This window comes from Atractosteus spatula, chromosome 5 (assembly GCF_055471065.1).
Source record: "Atractosteus spatula isolate fAtrSpa1 chromosome 5, fAtrSpa1.hap1, whole genome shotgun sequence".
Taxonomy (NCBI): Eukaryota; Metazoa; Chordata; class Actinopteri; order Semionotiformes; family Lepisosteidae; genus Atractosteus; species Atractosteus spatula.
The window spans coordinates 1414930-1436880 of NC_142710.1; the positions used below are offsets into that span (position 1 = coordinate 1414930).

At 56.0% G+C, this 21951-nt stretch overlaps 1 protein-coding gene across 2 annotated transcripts; it reads left to right on the forward strand.

The window, feature by feature from the left end:
- The first annotated feature begins 410 nt into the window (after positions 1–410).
- Positions 411–21352, forward strand: khnyn (KH and NYN domain containing). 2 transcript variants are annotated; one of them, XM_088917937.1, is made up of 9 exons: positions 411–485; positions 4566–4973; positions 6659–6793; positions 8850–10897; positions 12774–12904; positions 15729–15825; positions 18574–18681; positions 19611–19712; positions 20078–21352. In XM_088917937.1, the coding sequence occupies exons 2-9, from the start codon at positions 4620–4622 to the stop codon at positions 20439–20441; spliced, it is 3339 nt and encodes a 1112-aa protein (XP_088774063.1). In that variant the 5' UTR covers positions 411–485; positions 4566–4619; the 3' UTR covers positions 20442–21352. The 2 variants fall into 2 exon arrangements, with proteins under 2 accessions (XP_088774063.1, XP_088774062.1); XM_088917936.1 differs by lacking the exon at positions 411–485 and adding an exon at positions 492–733.
- The last annotated feature ends 599 nt before the right edge of the window (positions 21353–21951 follow it).

Sequence of the window (21951 nt, forward strand, 5' to 3'; positions counted from 1 at the left end):
CTGATCTGTGACACACACACACGGTGAAGTTGTGACAGACACGAACACACTGATCTGTGACACACACACAGTGAAGTTGTGACAGACACGAACACACTGATCTGTGACACACACACACACACGGTGACGTTGTGACACAGACACACAGTGAAGTTGTGACAGACACGAACACACTGATCTGTGACACACACACAGTGAAGTTGTGACAGACACGAACACACTGATCTGTGAACACACACACACACACGGTGACGTTGTGACACAGACACACAGTGAAGTTGTGACAGACACGAACACACTGATCTGTGACACACACACACACGGTGACGTTGATAAGGGCTTCGGGACGCGCCCACTCTGCAAACTAGCAGCGCGAAGTCACGCCCTCTCCTACTGTAGGTTTCGTTTTTCACAACAACAGCAGCGGTAGCAGCAGCCGCCGCCGCCGTCCGACGAGCTCGGCGGACCGGGGTCTCCATTTCCAGGCGGGTGCTCTCGTCGCTGTCCACCTCGGGGTCCGGGTGGGGAGGGGGATGCGTGGACTGTGACACGCGAGCGCGCGGGCGCGCGCGCTGCGGGGCCGGCGGCGCCACGGACGGGTCGTGGAGTTGACTCGGAAAGTTGCGGAAGAGAGAGAGAGGGAGAGACAGACGAGCGAGCGAGCGAGCGATAACCGAAAGTCCCGACAGGAAGCGAGAGACCAGCCTCGGGTCGACAGACCACGTACGACGAGGTGAGAGGGAAGACGAGGGCTTTTAATCCGGACGATCACAACAGCGCCGGGCGATGCGCACGTACCCACGCAGGTCGGGCCGGGCTGGGAGTTACAGACCACGCAGCGAGGGGCTTGAGCCCTGGCCGTGTTTTCCAGAGAGCGAGGTGTGGAGCTGGAGACGGCCCTGTCATGAAATCTACTCATCTAAAAACTGCGACTTTCTCGATCGCAGTGCCTGGCGCGCCGCCTTCGGTGTGGGTTTCCCGATCGGGGACTTTTAAGGGCCACACGCGAGTTTTTTGAAAGGGGAGGTTCACTAGTTCACCGGCAGCCGTGGGGAGGGCGCAGAAGCGCTTGTAGTAGCGACATAGAGACAGTGTTGTAGCAGCAGCTACAGTCATGCTGTAGGTTATAGTAGCAGCAGTACAGCTGGTAGTAGCTACAGTTACTGGAGTAGTGACTTCAGTATTACAGCTGGTAGTAGACAGTTACTGGAGTAGTGACTTCAGTAATCCAGCTGGTATGAGCAGTTACTGGAGTAGTGACTTCAGTAATCCAGCTGGTATGAGCAGTTACTGGAGTAGTGACTTCAGTATTACAGCTGGTATGAGACAGTTACTGGAGTAGTAACTTCAGTATTACAGCTGGTATGAGCAGTTACTGGAGTAGTAACTTCAGTAATCCAGCTGGTAGTAGCTACAGTTACTGGAGTAGTGACTTCAGTATTACAGCTGGTAGTAGCTACAGTTACTGGAGTAGTGACTTCAGTATTACAGCTGGTAGTAGACAGTTACTGGAGTAGTAACTTCAGTAATCCAGCTGGTATGAGCAGTTACTGGAGTAGTGACTTCAGTAATCCAGCTGGTATGAGCAGTTACTGGAGTAGTAACTTCAGTAATCCAGCTGGTATGAGCAGTTACTGGAGTAGTGACTTCAGTATTACAGCTGGTATGAGACAGTTACTGGAGTAGTAACTTCAGTAATCCAGCTGGTATGAGCAGTTACTGGAGTAGTAACTTCAGTAATCCAGCTGGTAGTAGCTACAGTTACTGGAGTAGTGACTTCAGTATTACAGCTGGTAGTAGCTACAGTTACTGGAGTAGTGACTTCAGTATTACAGCTGGTATGAGCAGTTACTGGAGTAGTAACTTCAGTAATCCAGCTGGTATGAGCAGTTACTGGAGTAGTAACTTCAGTATTACAGCTGGTAGTAGCGACAGTTACTGGAGTAGTGACTTCAGTATTACAGCTGGTATGAGACAGTTACTGGAGTAGTGACTTCAGTATTACAGCTGGTATGAGCAGTTACTGGAGTAGTAACTTCAGTAATCCAGCTGGTATGAGACAGTTACTGGAGTAGTGACTTCAGTATTACAGCTGGTAGTAGCGACAGTTACTGGAGTAGTGACTTCAGTATTACAGCTGGTAGTAGCTACAGTTACTGGAGTAGTGACTTCAGTATTACAGCTGGTATGAGCAGTTACTGGAGTAGTGACTTCAGTATTACAGCTGGTATGAGCAGTTACTGGAGTAGTAACTTCAGTATTACAGCTGGTATGAGACAGTTACTGGAGTAGTGACTTCAGTATTACAGCTGGTATGAGCAGTTACTGGAGTAGTGACTTCAGTAATCCAGCTGGTATGTGCAGTTACTGGAGTAGTGACTTCAGTATTACAGCTGGTAGTAGCTACAGTTACTGGAGTAGTGACTTCAGTATTACAGCTGGTATGAGCAGTTACTGGAGTAGTGACTTCAGTATTACAGCTGGTATGAGACAGTTACTGGAGTAGTAACTTCAGTAATCCAGCTGGTATGAGCAGTTACTGGAGTAGTAACTTCAGTATTACAGCTGGTAGTAGCTACAGTTGCTGGAGTAGTGACTTCAGTAATCCAGCTGGTATGAGACAGTTACTGGAGTAGTAACTTCAGTAATCCAGCTGGTATGAGCAGTTACTGGAGTAGTAACTTCAGTAATCCAGCTGGTATGAGCAGTTACTGGAGTAGTAACTTCAGTATTACAGCTGGTAGTAGCTACAGTTACTGGAGTAGTGACTTCAGTAATCCAGCTGGTATGAGCAGTTACTGGAGTAGTGACTTCAGTAATCCAGCTGGTATGAGCAGTTACTGGAGTAGTAACTTCAGTAATCCAGCTGGTATGAGCAGTTACTGGAGTAGTAACTTCAGTAATCCAGCTGGTAGTAGCGACAGTTACTGGAGTAGTGACTTCAGTATTACAGCTGGTATGAGACAGTTACTGGAGTAGTAACTTCAGTAATCCAGCTGGTAGTAGCGACAGTTACTGGAGTAGTGACTTCAGTATTACAGCTGGTATGAGACAGTTACTGGAGTAGTGACTTCAGTATTACAGCTGATAGTAGACAGTTACTGGAGTAGTGACTTCAGTATTACAGCTGGTATGAGCAGTTACTGGAGTAGTAACTTCAGTATTACAGCTGGTAGTAGCTACAGTTGCTGGAGTAGTGACTTCAGTAATCCAGCTGGTATGAGACAGTTACTGGAGTAGTAACTTCAGTAATCCAGCTGGTATGAGCAGTTACTGGAGTAGTAACTTCAGTAATCCAGCTGGTATGACCAGTTACTGGAGTAGTAACTTCAGTATTACAGCTGGTAGTAGCTACAGTTACTGGAGTAGTGACTTCAGTAATCCAGCTGGTATGAGACAGTTACTGGAGTAGTAACTTCAGTAATCCAGCTGGTATGAGCAGTTACTGGAGTAGTGACTTCAGTAATCCAGCTGGTATGAGCAGTTACTGGAGTAGTAACTTCAGTAATCCAGCTGGTATGAGCAGTTACTGGAGTAGTAACTTCAGTAATCCAGCTGGTAGTAGCGACAGTTACTGGAGTAGTGACTTCAGTATTACAGCTGGTATGAGACAGTTACTGGAGTAGTAACTTCAGTAATCCAGCTGGTAGTAGCGACAGTTACTGGAGTAGTGACTTCAGTATTACAGCTGGTATGAGACAGTTACTGGAGTAGTGACTTCAGTATTACAGCTGATAGTAGACAGTTACTGGAGTAGTGACTTCAGTATTACAGCTGGTATGAGCAGTTACTGGAGTAGTAACTTCAGTATTACAGCTGGTAGTAGACAGTTACTGGAGTAGTGACTTCAGTATTACAGCTGGTATGAGACAGTTACTGGAGTAGTGACTTCAGTATTACAGCTGGTATGAGACAGTTACTGGAGTAGTGACTTCAGTATTACAGCTGGTATGAGACAGTTACTGGAGTAGTGACTTCAGTATTACAGCTGGTATGAGACAGTTACTGGAGTAGTGACTTCAATAATTCAGCGGTCAGACTCCCCTGTGCACAGCGGTGAGACGCTCTGGGTTCAGGGGTCAGACTCCTCTGAGACGCTCTGGGTTCAGGGGTCAGACTGCCCTGTGAACAGTGGAGAGACGCTCTGGGTTCAGGGGTCGGACTGCCCTGTGCTCAGTGGTGAGACGCTCTGGGGTCAGGGGTCAGACTCCTCTGTGAACAGCGGTGAAACACTCTGGGTTCAGGGGTCAGACTGTCCTGTGCTCAGCGGTGAGACGCTCTGGGTTCAGGGGTCAGACTCCTCTGTGCTCAGCGGTGAGACACTCTGGGTTCAGGGGTCAGACTGCCCTGTGCTCAGCGGTGAGACGCTCTGGGTTCAGGGGTCAGACTCCTCTGTGCTCAGCGGTGAGACGCTCTGTGTTCAGGGTCTGAGCCTGGGCTGGGCCTGTCAGCAGCGGACTTGAAGAGGTGCTTGCCGCAGAGCTCCAGAAAACGAGGATGTGGGAGGGGCTGAGCAGAGAGATTGACCTATTTCCTGTCTTGTGTGCCCTCCTCTCCCCCTGCAGCCAATCCGCTTCGTCCTCTATGACTGCACTTCCTGCCACGCCCACACGGACCACATGGCGATGTTCCTCCTGTCCCGCGGGCCCGGGCTCCAGGACGCCGACCGGAACGCCGGGGTGAACCAAGGGGGATCTCGGGGAGACGGGAGGCACCCCACCAGAGGAGAGGGCAGGGAGAAAGAGGAGGAGGAGGAGGAGGAGGAAGAGGAGGTGCTGGACGAGTTCACCGTGCCTGCGGTCGTGCGGGCCACCCTGACCTCGCTCAGGCCCACCCTGCTGCGGGTTTTTGGGGTGTCACTGTGCTTCGATGAGGTGGGGGGCCCGGCAGAGCTGGCAGGAGGGTCTTCCCTCAGCGACAACCAGATGTGGCTCCAGCTGCGGGGCCAGAGAGGAGGCGTGGGGTCAGCCAAGGTCAGGAAGTGTGATTTATTAGATTAACCCCTCTCTCTCAGTGCAGTGTTAATGTACTGGAGTGTCCAGTCAGTCAGTGTGTCTGTATGAACCCCTCTCTCTCAGTGCAGTGTTAATGTACTGGAGTGTCCAGTCAGTCAGTGTGTCTGTATGAACCCCTCTCTCTCAGTGCAGTGTTAATGTACTGGAGTGTCCAGTCAGTCGGTGTGTCTGTATGAACCCCTCTCTCTCAGTGCAGTGTTAATGTACTGGAGTGTCCAGTCAGTGTGTCTGTATGAACCCCTCTCTCTCAGTGCAGTGTTAATGTACTGGAGTGTCCAGTCAGTCAGTGTGTCTGTATGAACCCCTCTCTCTCAGTGCAGTGTTAATGTACTGGAGTGTCCAGTCAGTCAGTGTGTCAGTATGAACCCCTCTCTCTCAGTGCAGTGTTAATGTACTGGAGTGTCCAGTCAGTCAGTGTGTCTGTATGAACCCCTCTCTCTCAGTGCAGTGTTAATGTACTGGAGTGTCCAGTCAGTCAGTGTGTCAGTATGAACCCCTCTCTCTCAGTGCAGTGTTAATGTACTGGAGTGTCCAGTCAGTCAGTGTGTCTGTATGAACCCCTCTCTCTCAGTGCAGTGTTAATGTACTGGAGTGTCCAGTCAGTGTGTCTGTATGAACCCCTCTCTCTCAGTGCAGTGTTAATGTACTGGAGTGTCCAGTCAGTCAGTGTGTCTGTATGAACCTCTCTCTCTCAGTGCAGTGTTAATGTACTGGAGTGTCCAGTCAGTCAGTGTGTCTGTATGAACCCCTCTCTCTCAGTGCAGTGTTAATGTACTGGAGTGTCCAGTCAGTCAGTGTGTCTGTATGAACCCCTCTCTCTCAGTGCAGTGTTAATGTACTGGAGTGTCCAGTCAGTCAGTGTGTCTGTATGAACCCCTCTCTCTCAGTGCAGTGTTAATGTACTGGAGTGTCCAGTCAGTCAGTGTGTCTGTATGAACCCCTCTCTCTCAGTGCAGTGTTAATGTACTGGAGTGTCCAGTCAGTGTGTCTGTATGAACCCCTCTCTCTCAGTGCAGTGTTAATGTACTGGAGTGTCCAGTCAGTGTGTCTGTATGAACCCCTCTCTCTCAGTGCAGTGTTAATGTACTGGAGTGTCCTGTCAGTCAGTGTGTCTGTATGAACCCCTCTCTCTCAGTGCAGTGTTAATGTACTGGAGTGTCCAGTCAGTCAGTGTGTCTGTATGAACCCCTCTCTCTCAGTGCAGTGTTAATGTACTGGAGTGTCCAGTCAGTCAGTGTGTCTGTATGAACCCCTCTCTCTCAGTGCAGTGTTAATGTACTGGAGTGTCCAGTCAGTCAGTGTGTCTGTATGAACCCCTCTCTCTCAGTGCAGTGTTAATGTACTGGAGTGTCCAGTCAGTCGGTGTGTCTGTATGAACCCCTCTCTCTCAGTGCAGTGTTAATGTACTGGAGTGTCCAGTCAGTGTGTCTGTATGGACCCCTCTCTCTCAGTGCAGTGTTAATGTACTGGAGTGTCCAGTCAGTGTGTCTGTATGAACCCCTCTCTCTCAGTGCAGTGTTAATGTACTGGAGTGTCCAGTCAGTGTGTCTGTATGAACCCCTCTCTCTCAGTGCAGTGTTAATGTACTGGAGTGTCCAGTCAGTGTGTCTGTATGAACCCCTCTCCCTCCTGTTCTTCCTCAGGTGTTTATTAAAGGGGTGGTGAGTGTGGAAGATCAGCAGGAAGTGACATATCCTCAGGGTCTTCACTGTGTGTTCGTTGGGGCCCGGGGGCTGTTCCTGGACTGCCTGATCAGAAACACCTCTGCCTACGTCGTGGTGAGTGACATGACCATGCCAGGACTGTACAGGTGTTGCAGATGTAGTAGACACTTTAAAGCTACATAAATCTGTCTCTCTAACCTTCCTCCTTCTCTCCTCTCTCCTCCGGCCTACTGTGTCTCCTTCTCTCTTTTTCCCCTCGACTCCCTCTCTCCTTTCTCCTTTTTCCCTCCTCTCCCTTTCCCTGGCCGTCTCTTTCTCCCGCTCCTCTCCTCTCCCTGCCTCTCTCCCTGCCTCTCTCCCTCTCCATCTCCCTGCCTCTATTCTTCTCCCTCTCCCTGCCCCTCTCCCTCTTCATCTCCCTGCTCCTCTCCCTGCCTCTCTCCTTCTTCCTCTCCCTGCCCCTCTCCCTGCTCCTCTCCCTCTCCCTCTCCCTCTCCCTCTCCCTCTCCCTCTCCCTGCTCCTCTCCCTGCTCCTCTCCCTGCCCCTCTCCCTGCTCCTCTCCCTCTCCCTGCTCCTCTCCCTCTCCCTGCCCCTCTCCCTGCCCCTCTCCCTGCTCCTCTCCCTGCTCCTCTCCCTCTCCCTGCCCTTGCTCCTCTCCCTCTCCCTGCCCCTCTCCCTGCCCTTGCTCCTCTCCCTCTCCCTGCCCCTCTCCCTGCCTCTCTCCCTGCTCCTCTCCCTGCCTCTCTCCCTCTCCCTGCCTCTCTCCCTCTCCCTGCTCCTCTCCCTGTCCCTCTCCTTCTTCCTGCTCCTCTCCCTGCCCCTGCTCCTCTCCCTCTCCCTGCTCCTCTCCCTCTTCCTCTCCCTGCCCCTGCTCCTCTCCCTGCCCCTCTCCTCCTCCCTGCTCCTCTCCCTGCCCCTGCTCCTCTCCCTGCTCCTCTCCCTGTCCCTCTCCTTCTCCCTGCCCCTCTCCCTCTCCCTGCTCCTCTCCCTGCTCCTCTCCCTCTCCCTGCCCCTCTCCCTGCCCCTCTCCCTCTCCCTGCCCCTCTCCCTGCCCCTCTCCCTCTCCCTGCTCCTCTCCCTCTTCCTCTCCCTGCCCCTCTCCCTGCCCCTCTCCCTCTCCCTGCCCCTCCCCCTGCCCCTCTCCCTGCCTCTCTCCCTGCTCCTCTCCTTCTTCCTGCTCCTCTCCCTGCCCCTGCCTCTCTCCCTCTCCCTGCTCCTCTCCCTCTTCCTCTCCCTGCCCCTGCCCCTCTTCATCTCCCTGCTCCTCTCCCTCTCCCTGCTCCTCTCCCTGCCTCTCTCCTTCTTCCTGCTCCTGCCCCTCTCCCTGTCCCTCTCCCTCTCCCTGCTCCTCTCCCTGCTTCTCTCCCTCTTCATCTCCCTGCCCCTCTCCCTGCCCCTCTCCCTGCTCCTCTCCCTCTCCCTGCCCTTGCTCCTCTCCCTCTCCCTGCCCCTCTACCTGCCCCTCTCCCTCTCCCTGCCCCTCTCCCTGCCTCTCTCCCTGTCCTTCTCCTTCTCCCTGCCCCTGCTCCTCTCCCTGCCCCTGCCCCTCTCCCTGCCCCTCTCCCTGCCCCTCTCCCTGCTCCTCTCCCTGCCTCTCTCCCTCTCCCTGCCTCTCTCCCTCTCCCTGCTCCTCTCCCTGTCCCTCTCCTTCTTCCTGCTCCTCTCCCTGCCCCTGCTCCTCTCCCTCTCCCTGCTCCTCTCCCTCTTCCTCTCCCTGCCCCTGCCCCTCTCCCTCTTCATCTCCCTGCTCCTCTCCCTGCCCCTCTCCTCCTCCCTGCTCCTCTCCCTGCCCCTGCCCCTCTCCCTGCTCCTCTCCCTGTCCCTCTCCTTCTCCCTGCTCCTCTCCCTGCCCCTGCCTCTCTCCCTCTCCCTGCTCCTCTCCCTCTTCCTTTCCCTGCCCCTGCCCCTCTCCCTCTTCCTCTCCCTGCCCCTGCCCCTCTCCCTGCCCCTCTCCCTGCCCCTCTCCCTCTCCCTGCTCCTCTCCCTGTCCCTCTCCTTCTTCCTGCTCCTCTCCCTGCCCCTGCTCCTCTTCCTCTCCCTCTCCCTGCCCCTGCTCCTCTCCCTGCCCCTCTCCTCCTCCCTGCTCCTCTCCCTGCCCCTGCTCCTCTCCCTGCTCCTCTCCCTGCTCCTCTCCCTCTCCCTGCTCCTCTCCCTGCTCCTCTCCCCCAGGTCGGTTCCCCGGGGTGCCTGCTGGTGTCGGGGCTGATGGAGCCGGTGATGCAGGCCTACACGCTGGTCCTGGACCTGGTGGACAAGTACCAGGGCACCCAGAGCCAGGCCCCCGAGCCCCGGGGGGCCGCGGCCGGCGACCCCCAGGACGTGCGCAGGGCCTTCCAGGCGCTGGTGGAGGCGCACGAGGACCGGCACTCCATGGACCTGCTGCTGCTGCCGGGGCCGGTCAAGGAGGTCCTGCTGGAGCTGCTCCGGGAGTCCCGCCACTCCGCAGGGCCGGGGGGGGGGGCCGGGGGGCTCCCGAGGGCCTGGCCGGGCCGGGAGGGGGCTCCTCCTTCCGGGCCGGGGCCCGGGCAGGACGGGAGAGGGGGGGGCCCCGGAGCGCGGGTGGCGGAAGAGTCGACGGACCCCTCGCTGGGCGGCGGGGAGGACGGGCCGGGCTCGGGGAGCGGCCCCCAGGAGGTGGGCGAGGAGGAGGAGGAGGAGGGGCCGGGCGCGCTCCTCTCGTCCGGCTCGCAGGAGGAGTTCAGCCTGCTGCTCAGGTTCTTCACCGCCATGGGCTACGGCGAGGGCGTGGTGCAGCGGGTCCTGGCCAGAACTGGGCCCCGGGAGGCCTCCCAGATCCTGGACCTGGTCCAGCAGGAGCAGGACGGGGACCCCCTCCAGGGCAGCGGGGCGGGTCCCGGCCCGGAGGAGCTGGGAGGGGGCGGGGAGGCGGGGGACTTCGTGATGGGCATCCTGCGTTCGGCGGCGGCCAGCTGCGGCTACGCGGAGGAGGACGTCCTGCGGGCGTGCAGCGCGATGCCGGGCACGGGCGGCGGGCTCTCCGCCGGGCAGCTCCTGCTGCAGCTCCAGGCCGAGGCCGAGGCACAGGGAGGGGCCGGGAGCGGGAGAGGGGCGGGGCTCGGGGAGGGGGGCGGGGAGAGGAGGGAGTGGGCGGGGCTCGGCGATGTAAGCAGCGAGGTGGGGGAGTGGGCGGGGCTTGAAGTGGGCGGGGAGAGGCGGATGGGGGCCGGGCTGGGTGAGGCAGGCGAGGAGAGGAGGCAGCCGGCTGGGCTTGAGGAGGTGGGGGGCGTAGACAGGAGGGAGTGGGCGGGGCTCAACAATGTGGGCGGTGAGATGGGGAAGTGGGCGGGGCTTGGAGTGGTCGGGGAGAGGCGGGCGGGGGCCGGGCTGGGCGAGGAGAGGGGGCAGCGGGCGGGGCTCGGGGAGGTGGGCGGGGAGAGGGGGCAGCGGGCGGGGCTCGGGGAGCTGGGCGGGGAGAGGGGGCAGCGGGCGGGGCTCGGGGAGCTGGGCGGGGAGAGGGGGCAGCGGGCGGGGCTCGGGGAGCTGGGCGGGGAGAGGGGGCAGCGGGCGGGGCTCGGGGAGGTGGGCGGGGAGAGGGGGAGAGAGCGAGATGTCAGGAGAGGTGTTGATCTGGAGGGCTTCGATTCCATGAGCCGCGACCGACCGGGGCTTGACGCGGGACAGCTGGAGTGGGGAGGAGGAGGAGGAGGAGGAGGAGGAGGAGGCTGCGAGTACCCGCCGGACATTCCTGACCCCCGGGACTGCCCCCGGCCTGAACGCTCGGCCAGCCAGCCCTGGCCGGGCCGCGGGACCCGGATTCCGCCGGGGGTCTTCCCACAGGACCCGGGCCTGCGGAACGGCGGGTCCGGCCTCGGGGGAGACGCGAGGTCTCCCGACAGGCAGGAGCGGCGCCTGCACCCCGACACCGGCGGGGGCGCGGCCTCCCCCAGGAGGAGGGCCAGTCGCTCGGCTGCCCCGGCGGTGAAGGGCCCTCCCCAGCACACCTATCCCAAATCCATCCAGGACTTCTCTCCCGGGCAGAGCCCCGACCCCCTCCTCCCAGCCCCCCTGCCCCGGGAGACCCAGGCTGCTCCTGCAGGGAGGGGAAGGAGGCGGGGGGGGTCCACGAAGACGGCTGTCACGGGGCCCCAGCGTTACCAGGAAGTACTGCAGACCCCCTTTGACCTCCAGCTGACGGATGCCCCCGGTAACCCCAACCTGCGTCAGATCATCATCGACGGCAGCAACGTGGCCATGAGGTGAGAAAGCATCTGTATTAACCCCTCTCTCTCAGTGCAGTGTGTCTGTATGAACCCCTCTCTCTCAGTGCAGTGTTAATGTACTGGAGTGTCCAGTCAGTCAGTGTGTCTGTATGAACCCCTCTCTCTCAGTGCAGTGTTAATGTACTGGAGTGTCCAGTCAGTGTGTCTGTATGAACCCCTCTCTCTCAGTGCAGTGTTAATGTACTGGAGTGTCCAGTCAGTCAGTGTGTCTGTATGAACCCCTCTCTCTCAGTGCAGTGTTAATGTACTGGAGTATCCACTCAGTCAGTGTGTCTGTATGAACCCCTCTCTCTCAGTGCAGTGTTAATGTACTGGAGTGTCCAGTCAGTGTGTCTGTATGAACCCCTCTCTCTCAGTGCAGTGTTAATGTACTGGAGTGTCCAGTCAGTCAGTGTGTCTGTATGAACCCCTCTCTCTCAGGGCAGTGTTAATGTACTGGAGTGTCCAGTCAGTGTGTCTGTATGAACCCCTCTCTCTCAGTGCAGTGTTAATGTACTGGAGTGTCCAGTCAGTCAGTGTGTCTGTATGAACCCCTCTCTCTCAGTGCAGTGTTAATGTACTGGAGTGTCCAGTCAGTGTGTCTGTATGAACCCCTCTCTCTCAGTGCAGTGTTAATGTACTGGAGTGTCCAGTCAGTGTGTCTGTAGGAACCCCTCTCTCTCAGGGCAGTGTTAATGTACTGGAGTGTCCAGTCAGTGTGTCTGTATGAACCCCTCTCTCTCAGTGCAGTGTTAATGTACTGGAGTGTCCAGTCAGTCAGTGTGTCTGTATGAACCCCTCTCTCTCAGGGCAGTGTTAATGTACTGGAGTGTCCAGTCAGTGTGTCTGTATGAACCCCTCTCTCTCAGTGCAGTGTTAATGTACTGGAGTGTCCAGTCAGTGTGTCTGTATGAACCCCTCTCTCTCAGTGCAGTGTTAATGTACTGGAGTGTCCAGTCAGTGTGTCTGTATGAACCCCTCTCTCTCAGTGCAGTGTTAATGTACTGGAGTGTCCAGTCAGTCAGTGTGTCTGTATGAACCCCTCTCTCTCAGTGCAGTGTTCATGTACTGGAGTGTCCAGTCAGTCAGTGTGTCTGTATGAACCCCTCTCTCTCAGTGCAGTGTTAATGTACTGGAGTGTCCAGTCAGTCAGTGTGTCTGTATGAACCCCTCTCTCTCAGTGCAGTGTTAATGTACTGGAGTGTCCAGTCAGTCAGTGTGTCTGTATGAACCCCTCTCTCTCAGTGCAGTGTTAATGTACTGGAGTGTCCAGTCAGTCAGCGTGTCTGTATGAACCCCTCTCTCTCAGTGCAGTGTTAATGTACTGGAGTGTCCAGTCAGTCAGTGTGTCTGTATGAACCCCTCTCTCTCAGTGCAGTGTTAATGTACTGGAGTGTCCAGTCAGTCAGCGTGTCTGTATGAACCCCTCTCTCTCAGTGCAGTGTTAATGTACTGGAGTGTCCAGTCAGTCAGTGTGTCTGTATGAACCCCTCTCTCTCAGTGCAGTGTTAATGTACTGGAGTGTCCAGTCAGTGTGTCTGTATGAACCCCTCTCTCTCAGTGCAGTGTTAATGTACTGGAGTGTCCAGTCAGTGTGTCTGTATGAACCCCTCTCTCTCAGTGCAGTGTTAATGTACTGGAGTGTCCAGTCAGTCAGTGTGTCTGTATGAACCCCTCTCTCTCAGTGCAGTGTTAATGTACTGGAGTGTCCAGTCAGTGTGTCTGTATGAACCCCTCTCTCTCAGTGCAGTGTTAATGTACTGGAGTGTCCAGTCAGTGTGTCTGTATGAACCCCTCTCTCTCAGTGCAGTGTTAATGTACTGGAGTGTCCAGTCAGTCAGTGTGTCTGTATGAACCCCTCTCTCTCTCTCAGTCATGGCCTGGGTCATTTCTTCTCCTGCCGGGGAATCGCTCTGGCTGTCCAGTATTTCTGGAAGCGGGGTCACCGCAAGATCACGACCTTTGTCCCGCAGTGGAGGCTGAAGAAGGACCCGAAGGTCAAAGGTAAGACGCCCCGGAGCGGTGTGAAGTCGGGGTGTCATTGGGCGGGGGGTGGAGCCGTCCCCCTGGGCTCACGCTGTCCCATGCCACCCCGTGCCCTGAGCATGCCCGCGGTTGTGGGGTTTCTAAGACGCTATTCTCTGGAGCCCCTGAGGACCAGAGTCCCCCGAATCAGCCGGCCTTACGGATCAGAACCTCTGAAGTGAACCCCGTCTTCGTTAACGAGTGATCTCGGGCCACCAGGAACACAGATTACATTGGGGCTCCCCAAGACCAGGCTTGGAGACCCCTGATCTGGGTCGGATCATTAGGAGCGCGTCCCTTCAGCCCTTGAGGAGCAGGGGCCCCCGAGTTGAGTTGCCTGTGTGATCGGAAACCCCTCAAGTGATCCCCGTCTTGGGAAATGCGTGATTCAGGGTGACCTGACTGAAGTGGGGGTCTCCAGGAGCCCGGGTGTGTGTGTGTGTGGATTTGTCTGTCTCCCCCATCGCCATCAGGTATCAGGCTCCTCCTGGGAGAGAGACGGGGAGCGGGACGTAGCCCAGAAGGTTTCCTTCGCGGTGCCCAGGATGGGGGTGTGGATCTGTGGGGTCTCGCTGCCTAGGTCGAGTTTCTCCTGTGGCTTGCCCCAGCGTGGTCACGTCAGGGGGGGGGGGGGGGGGGAGAGTGTTGGCTGGTTTGCCGTCGCTCGCTCGCTCGCGCGTTCGGGACAGCGACTGCGGCGCATTAGCACCCCCCCCCCCCCACCGAAAATCCCGGACGAGGGCGGCTCGGTTCCGGCCCGGCCCATCTCGCTGGTCTGGATCGGAGCTCTAGAACCCAGGGCGGGTCTGTCCCACAGCAGGATGGGTCCTGACGTGGGGCAGGCGGTCGTCCTGATTGGAGATTCTGGGACCGGAGAGAGCGCCTCTTACCGCTCCACCAGGAGCACTACAGCAGCAGCAGCCTGGTTTGAGTCTGGGGTATCCCTCCCCCGAGGGCACGGCTTGGGTTACCTCTGGAGCAGGTGCTGCCTCTCCTCAACATGCCCGTCAGCCAGTTGCCGTGACGACGTGATCTGGTGTGAGATTGATTCCACCCGCGCGCAGAGAAACGATCACTTACTCGTTGCTGAGGGGGGTATTTAACACCAGATCCAGCAGCGCCTCCCCTCTCGGTCTTTAGAGCTTTGCCTCTCATCTCAGCGCGTTCCTTTCCCATTTGGCCTTCATGTGTTTTCTTCGCTTGCAGAGTTCAGCTACGCGTCTGGATCACCATCCCCACTCTGTGCTCTTCCTGTGTTCTCCCACATTTTGACTCAGCCTGTTATCAGCCTCACTTCGGGGTCTGCTCTGTGCTATAAGCTTGCCTGCCTGCCTGCCTGCCTGCCTGCCTGCCTGCTGTCTTCAGCCTGTCTGTCTGACTGCGTGTCTGCTTTCTTCAGCCTGTCTGTCTGACTGCCTGTCTGTTTTCTTCTGTCTGCCTGTCTGCCCTTCTGCCTGCGTGTCTGCTTTCTTCTGTCTGCCTGCCTGCCTGTTTGCCTGCCTGCGTGTCTGCTTTCTTCTGCCTGCCTGTCTGCCTGCCTGCGTGTCTGCTTTCTTCTGCCTGCCTGCCTGCCTGCCTGCCTGCCTGCCTGTCTGTCTGTCTGCCTGCCTGCCTGCCTGTCTGTCTGCCTGCCTGCGTGTCTGCTTTCTTCTGCCTGCCTGTCTGCCTGTCTGCGTTCTTCTGTCTGCCTGTCTGCCTGCCTGCCTGCCTGCCTGCTGTCTTCAGCCTGTCTGTCTGACTGCGTGTCTGCTTTCTTCAGCCTGTCTGACTGCCTGCCTGTCTGCTTTCTTAAGCCTGTCTGTCTGACTGCCTGCCTGTCTGCTTTCTTCAGCCTGTCTGTCTGACTGCCTGTCTGTTTTCTTCTGTCTGCCTGCCTGCCTGTCTGCCTGCGTGTCTGCTTTCTTCTGCCTGCCTGTCTGCCTGCCTGCGTGTCTGCTTTCTTCAGCCTGTCTGTCTGACTGCCTGTCTGTTTTCTTCTGTCTGCCTGTCTGCCCTTCTGCCTGCGTGTCTGCTTTCTTCTGTCTGCCTGCCTGCCTGTTTGCCTGCCTGCGTGTCTGCTTTCTTCTGCCTGCCTGTCTGCCTGCCTGCGTGTCTGCTTTCTTCTGCCTGCCTGCCTGCCTGCCTGCCTGTCTGTCTGTCTGTCTGTCTGCCTGCCTGCCTGCCTGTCTGTCTGCCTGCCTGCGTGTCTGCTTTCTTCTGCCTGCCTGTCTGCCTGTCTGCGTTCTTCTGTCTGCCTGTCTGCCTGCCTGCCTGCCTGCCTGCTGTCTTCAGCCTGTCTGTCTGACTGCGTGTCTGCTTTCTTCAGCCTGTCTGACTGCCTGCCTGTCTGCTTTCTTAAGCCTGTCTGTCTGACTGCCTGCCTGTCTGCTTTCTTCAGCCTGTCTGTCTGACTGCCTGTCTGTTTTCTTCTGTCTGCCTGCCTGCCTGTCTGCCTGCGTGTCTGCTTTCTTCTGCCTGCCTGTCTGCCTGCCTGCGTGTCTGCTTTCTTCTGCCTGCCTGTCTGTCTGCCTGCCTGTCTGTCTGCCTTCCTGCGTGTCTGCTTTCTTCTGCCTGCCTGCCTGCCTGCCTGCCTGCCTGCCTGTCTGCCTGGCTGCCTGGCTGCCTGGCTGCATTCTTCTGTCTGCCTGTCTGCCTGTCTGCATTCTTCTGTCTGCCTGTCTACCTGTCTGCCTGTCTTTGTGCTTGGTTTCACCCCGCTGTCTCAGACCGCTGCCCTCGGGTGGGATCCTGCAGTGTCAGGGAAGCTGCTGTACCTGCTTGTAAACCCGTCCTGTGGTCTTTGTCCATCTGCCCACCTGTCCAGAGCAACACTACCTGACGGAGCTGCAGAACCTGGGCCTACTGTCCCTCACCCCCTCCCGAGAGATCATGGGGAAGAGGATCAGCAGCTATGACGACAGGTGGGTCGGCTGCTGTTTTTTGCATATAGGATCTCCAGTTATTTCATACATATTCGTTCCTGTTTGTTCCCAATTTGAAATTCTCTAGGTGTTGATCAGCACAGCGTGATGGCTGTGGTCTTCCCATTCCGCATGGGGAGAGAGGGAGGGTCTGCCCCTCCTCTCACGCACACAGCTATCAGAGACCACTCCTCTTGTCACACCCACCCATCAGAGACCACTCCTCTTCTGTCACACCCACCTATCAGAGACCACTCCTCTTCTGTCACACCCACCCGTCAGAGACCTCTCCTCTTCTGTCTCACCCACCTATCAGAGACCACTCCTCTTCTGTCACATCCACCTATCAGAGACCACTCCTCTTCTGTCACACCCACCTATCAGAGACCACACCTCTTCTGTCACACCCACCTATCAGAGACCTCTCCTCTTCTGTCTCACCCACCTATGAGACCACTCCTCTTCTGTCACATCCACCTATCAGAGACCACTCCTCTTCTGTCTCTCCCACCTATCAGAGACCACTCCTCTTGTCACACCCACCCATCAGAGACCACTCCTCTTCTGTCACACCCACCTATCAGAGACCACACCTCTTCTGTCACACCCACCTATCAGAGACCTCTCCTCTTCTGTCTCACCCACCTATGAGACCACTCCTCTTCTGTCACATCCACCTATCAGAGACCACTCCTCTTCTGTCTCTCCCACCTATCAGAGACCACTCCTCTTCTGTCACACCCACCTATCAGAGACCACTCCTCTTCTGTCACATCCACCTATCAGAGACCACTCCTCTTCTGTCTCTCCTACCTATCAGAGACCACTCCTCTTCTGTCTCTCCCACCTATCAGAGACCACTCCTCTTCTGTCTCTCCCACCCGTCAGAGACTACTCCTCTTCTGTCACGCCCACCCGTCAGAGACCACTCCTCTTCTGTCACGCCCACCCGTCAGAGACCACTCCTCTTCTGTCTCACCCACCCATCAGAGACCACTCCTCTTCTGTCACACCCACCCATCAGAGACCACTCCTCTTGTCACACCCACCCATCAGAGACCACTCCTCTTCTGTCACACCCACCCATCAGAGACCACTCCTCTTCTGTCACACCCACCTATCAGAGACCACTCCTCTTCTGTCACACCCACCCATCAGAGACCACTCCTCTTCTGTCACACCCACCTATCAGAGACCACTCCTCTTCTGTCTCTCCCACCTATCAGACCACTCCTCTTCTGTCTCTCCCACCTATCAGACCACTCCTCTTCTGTCTCTCCCACCTATCAGAGACCACTCCTCTTCTGTCTCACCCACCCATCAGAGACCACTCCTCTTCTGTCTCTCCCACCTATCAGAGACCACTCCTCTTCTGTCTCTCCCACCTATCAGAGACCACTCCTCTTCTGTCTCTCCCACCTATCAGAGACCACTCCTCTTCTGTCAAACCCACCTATCAGAGACCACTCCTCTTCTGTCTCGCCCACCTATCAGAGACCACTCCTCTTCTGTCTCTCCCACCTATCAGAGACCACTCCTCTTCTGTCTCGCCCACCTATCAGAGACCACTCCTCTTCTGTCTCGCCCACCTATCAGAGACCACTCCTCTTCTGTCATGCCCACCTATCAGAGACCACTCCTCTTCTGTCAAACCCACCTATCAGAGACCACTCCTCTTCTGTCAAACCCACCTATCAGAGACCACTCCTCTTCTGTCACGCCCACCTATCAGAGACCACTCCTCTTCTGTCACGCCCACCCATCAGAGACCACTCCTCTTCTGTCACATCCACCCATCAGAGACCACTCCTCTTCTGTCACACCCACCCATCAGAGACCACTCCTCTTCTGTCACACCCACCCATCAGAGACCACTCCTCTTCTGTCTCTCCCACCTATCAGAGACCACTCCTCTTCTGTCTCGCCCACCTATCAGAGACCACTCCTCTTCTGCCTCGCCCACCTATCAGAGACCACTCCTCTTCTGTCACGCCCACCTATCAGAGACCACTCCTCTTCTGTCTCTCCCACCTATCAGAGACCACTCCTCTTCTGTCAAACCCACCTATCAGAGACCACTCCTCTTCTGTGAAACCCACCTATCAGAGACCACTCCTCTTCTGTGAAACCCACCTATCAGAGACCACTCCTCTTCTGTCACGCCCACCCATCAGAGACCACTCCTTTTCTGTCACATCCACCCATCAGAGACCACTCCTCTTCTGTCACACCCACCCATCAGAGACCACTCCTCTTCTGTCACACCCACCCATCAGAGACCACTCCTCTTCTGTCACACACACCCATCAGAGACCTCTCCTCTTCTGTCTCTCCCACCTATCAGAGACCACTCCTCTTCTGTCACACCCACCTATCAGAGACCACTCCTCTTCTGTCACATCCACCTATCAGAGACCACTCCTCTTCTGTCACACCCACCCATCAGAGACCACTCCTCTTCTGTCACACCCACCCATCAGAGACCACTCCTCTTCTGTCTCTCCCACCTATCAGAGACCACTCCTCTTCTGTCACACCCACCTATCAGAGACCACTCCTCTTCTGTCACATCCACCTATCAGAGACCACTCCTCTTCTGTCTCGCCCACCTATCAGAGACCACTCCTCTTCTGTCACGCCCACTGGTCTGGGTGTTAATGAACGTAGTGCCCTGCTCTGACTTGAGGGGCTCGTGACCAGACACAGCTCGGTGATTACGGAACCCCTGCGCTTCTCTCTGTGCCTCAGGTTTATGCTCCAGCTGGCCCAGCAGACTGATGGAGTGGTTGTGACGAATGACAACCTCAGAGACCTGGTAGATGAGTCTCCTGCATTTAGGAACATAATCAAGAAGAGGTAGAGTGAGATAGAACTCAACATCTCCAACCCCTCTGTGCAGTGTTAATGTACTGGAGTGTCCAGTCAGTCAGTGTGTGTCTGTATGAACCCCTCTCTCTCAGTGCAGTGTTAATGTACTGGAGTGTCCAGTCAGAGTGTCTGTATGAACCCCTCTCTCTCAGTGCAGTGTTAATGTACTGGAGTGTCCAGTCAGTCAGTGTGTCTGTATGAACCCCTCTCTCTCAGTGCAGTGTTAATGTACTGGAGTGTCCAGTCAGGCAGTGTGTCTGTATGAACCCCTCTCTCTCAGTGCAGTGTTAATGTACTGGAGTGTCCAGTCAGTCAGTGTGTCTGTATGAACCCCTCTCTCTCAGTGCAGTGTTAATGTACTGGAGTGTCCAGTCAGTCAGTGTGTCTGTATGAACCCCTCTCTCTCAGTGCAGTGTTAATGTACTGGAGTGTCCAGTCAGTCAGTGTGTCTGTATGAACCCCTCTCTCTCAGTGCAGTGTTAATGTACTGGAGTGTCCAGTCAGTCAGTGTGTCTGTATGAACCCCTCTCTCTCAGTGCAGTGTTAATGTACTGGAGTGTCCAGTCAGTGTGTCTGTATGAACCCCTCTCTCTCAGTGCAGTGTTAATGTACTGGAGTGTCCAGTCAGTCAGTGTGTCTGTATGAACCCCTCTCTCTCAGTGCAGTGTTAATGTACTGGAGTGTCCAGTCAGTGTGTCTGTATGAACCCCTCTCTCTCAGTGCAGTGTTAATGTACTGGAGTGTCCAGTCAGTCAGTGTGTCTGTATGAACCCCTCTCTCTCAGTGCAGTGTTAATGTACTGGAGTGTCCAGTCAGTCAGTGTGTCTGTATGAACCCCTCTCTCTCAGTGCAGTGTTAATGTACTGGAGTGTCCAGTCAGTCAGTGTGTCTGTATGAACCCCTCTCTTCTCCTCCAGGTTGCTCCAGTACACATTTGCTGGGGATCACTTCATGGTTCCTGATGACCCCTTGGGACGAGGGGGACCCCACTTGGATGTCTTCCTCTCCTTTGAGCACAGGTAACCCAGACACATGGAAGACCTTTGTAGCAAACGCAGACACCCTAAAATATACACAAGGATCCCCAACAATCCCCCACACACAGAGACATCCCCAACTAACACACAGAGATACCTCCAATCAGCACACAGGGAATCCCCAAAAGACAGAGACACACCCAAACCAAGCACACCGAGACACCCCCAAACCATACACACACAGAGAATCCCCAACACACAGAGACACCCCCAAACCACACACACAGAGACACCCCAGCACACCCGACTGCTTTCGCGTTCATGTCGAATCCCCCTCAATCCCATGAGCACCCTGGGGCCCTGTGCTGGTGGGGTCACCTGCTCCTCTTCCTCTCCCCGTCTCTCAGGCCTCCTGTCACCGGCAGTCACACCTTCACAGGCCCACTGGCGGCGACGGGAGCCTCCTCCTCCTCCGCCCACAGCCCCCCGCCGCGCAGCCAGTCCGAGGTGCTGCAGTACCGCGACCGAGCCCCAGGGGGCGCCTCTGCCGCCGCCGCCGCCGCCGCGCAGGCCCAGGAGCGGCCCCCGGGGGCCGCCGGCGAGCCGGGCCGGGACAGGAGCGCGGCGGAGACGGACAGGCTGAGGCTCCAGCTGCTGGAGGTCTTCCCCGAGCAGGACAGCACCGTGCAGCTGGCCCTGAACTTTAACCCCACGTTGCGAGACGTCAACGATCTGTCGTACGTCATCCTCGGCCTGCAGGCGGGGGAGTAGCATGCTGGGGTGGGGGGGGGGGGGGGTCGGGGTGTTAAAGCAGTGTGCGTGAGACACCCCCAGACAGAAGACACCGCCGCTCTGGAAGCGCTCCAGACACCAGCAGCCAGATGCATTGTGGGCTGGAAGGCGTGGCCCACGCTGACGGGCCAAAGGACCTCGAAACTCTTTCGTCTTAACGCAGAGGAGAGCCAAAGGGGGCGCCATTCGAGTATCTAAAAACAGGCGGGGACCGAGCCAGCCCCAGGGGGAGCAAGTGAAATCTATCGGGAGCTGCTTTTGAAAACTGGGAACAGGACTCTTTTCTTTACACAGAGGGTGGTGGGGGTGGGGAACAAGCTGCCCAGCCTTGTTGTTGAAGCCGATACCCTGGCTTCTCTCCAGACACAGCTGGGTGAGACCCCCCCAGTCAGGACAGGAGGCTCTTTACACAGAGGGTGGTGGGGGTGGGGAGCAAGAGGAAGTTGTTGCTTCTCTCCAGGCCCAGCTTTATGGGCTCCAGGGAATCACATAATTGATAACGGACAAACAGGTTGGATGGCAGGATGGTCCCCTCTCCTCTGTACCTGCTCTTCAGTTCTTACTGATGTCTGACGTGTCCAGCCCAGCCCTGCGCTCGGAACACGTCCTGCTCCCCACCGGTTCAGGATTTTAAATACATTTTGTAAATCAGGCCGACATCGAGAATGGGGGCCAACTCTTACAGCTGTAGTGGCTGACCTTGTCTTGCGGTGTTCGTCTCTGTGAATCGGCTTGTTCAGGCTGCCTGTGTTTAAAAGTGGGGGGCAGTTTTTTGTCGAGCAGTGATTGCCTATTGCACTGGTGTGGAAGTACATATTTATTGACAGATTTCATTTCTAATTGAAATTGGGTTTAAAATCTGATGTTTTATTAAAAAGAATTTAAACTGATTTGTTTTTATCTCACATTTGACTGTTGACCATATGCACAATATATACTGTGTATACAGTGTGTCCAGTAAGAGTCTGTACAGGTGTGTGTGTGTGTGTATACAGTGTGTCCAGTAAGAGTCTGTACAGGGGTGTGTGTGTACAGTGTCCAGTAAGAGTCTGTACAGGGGTGTGTGTGTGTGTGTACAGTGTGTCCAGTAAGAGGCTGTACAGGTGTGTGTGTGTGTGTATACAGTGTGTCCAGCAAGAGTCTGTACAGGTGTCTGTGTGTACAGTGTCCAGTAAGAGTCTGTACAGGGGTGTGTGTGTGTGTGTGTACAGTGTGTCCAGTAAGAGTCGTACAGGTGTGTGTGTGTGTATACTGTGTGTCCAGTAAGAGTCTGTACAGGTGTGTGTGTACAGTGTGTCCAGTAAGAGTCTGTACAGGAGTGTGTGTGTGTGTCCAGTAAGAGTCTGTACAGGGGTGTGTGGGTGTGTATACAGTGTCTCCAGTTGAAGTCTGTACAGGGTAGTGTGTGTGTGTACAGTGTGTCCAGCAAGAGTCTGTACAGGTGTCTGTGTGTACAGTGTCCAGTAAGAGTCTGTACAGGGGTGTGTGT

Coding starts and splice junctions, on each gene's coding strand:
- khnyn (XM_088917937.1), top strand. CDS start 4,620: ATGGCGATGTTCCTCCTGTCCCGCGGGCCCGGGCTCCAGGACGCCGAC. Junction 6,794..8,849: donor ACACCTCTGCCTACGTCGTG/GTGAGTGACATG, acceptor CCTCTCCCCCAG/GTCGGTTCCCCGGGGTGCCT. Junction 10,898..12,773: donor GGCAGCAACGTGGCCATGAG/GTGAGAAAGCAT, acceptor TCTCTCTCTCAG/TCATGGCCTGGGTCATTTCT.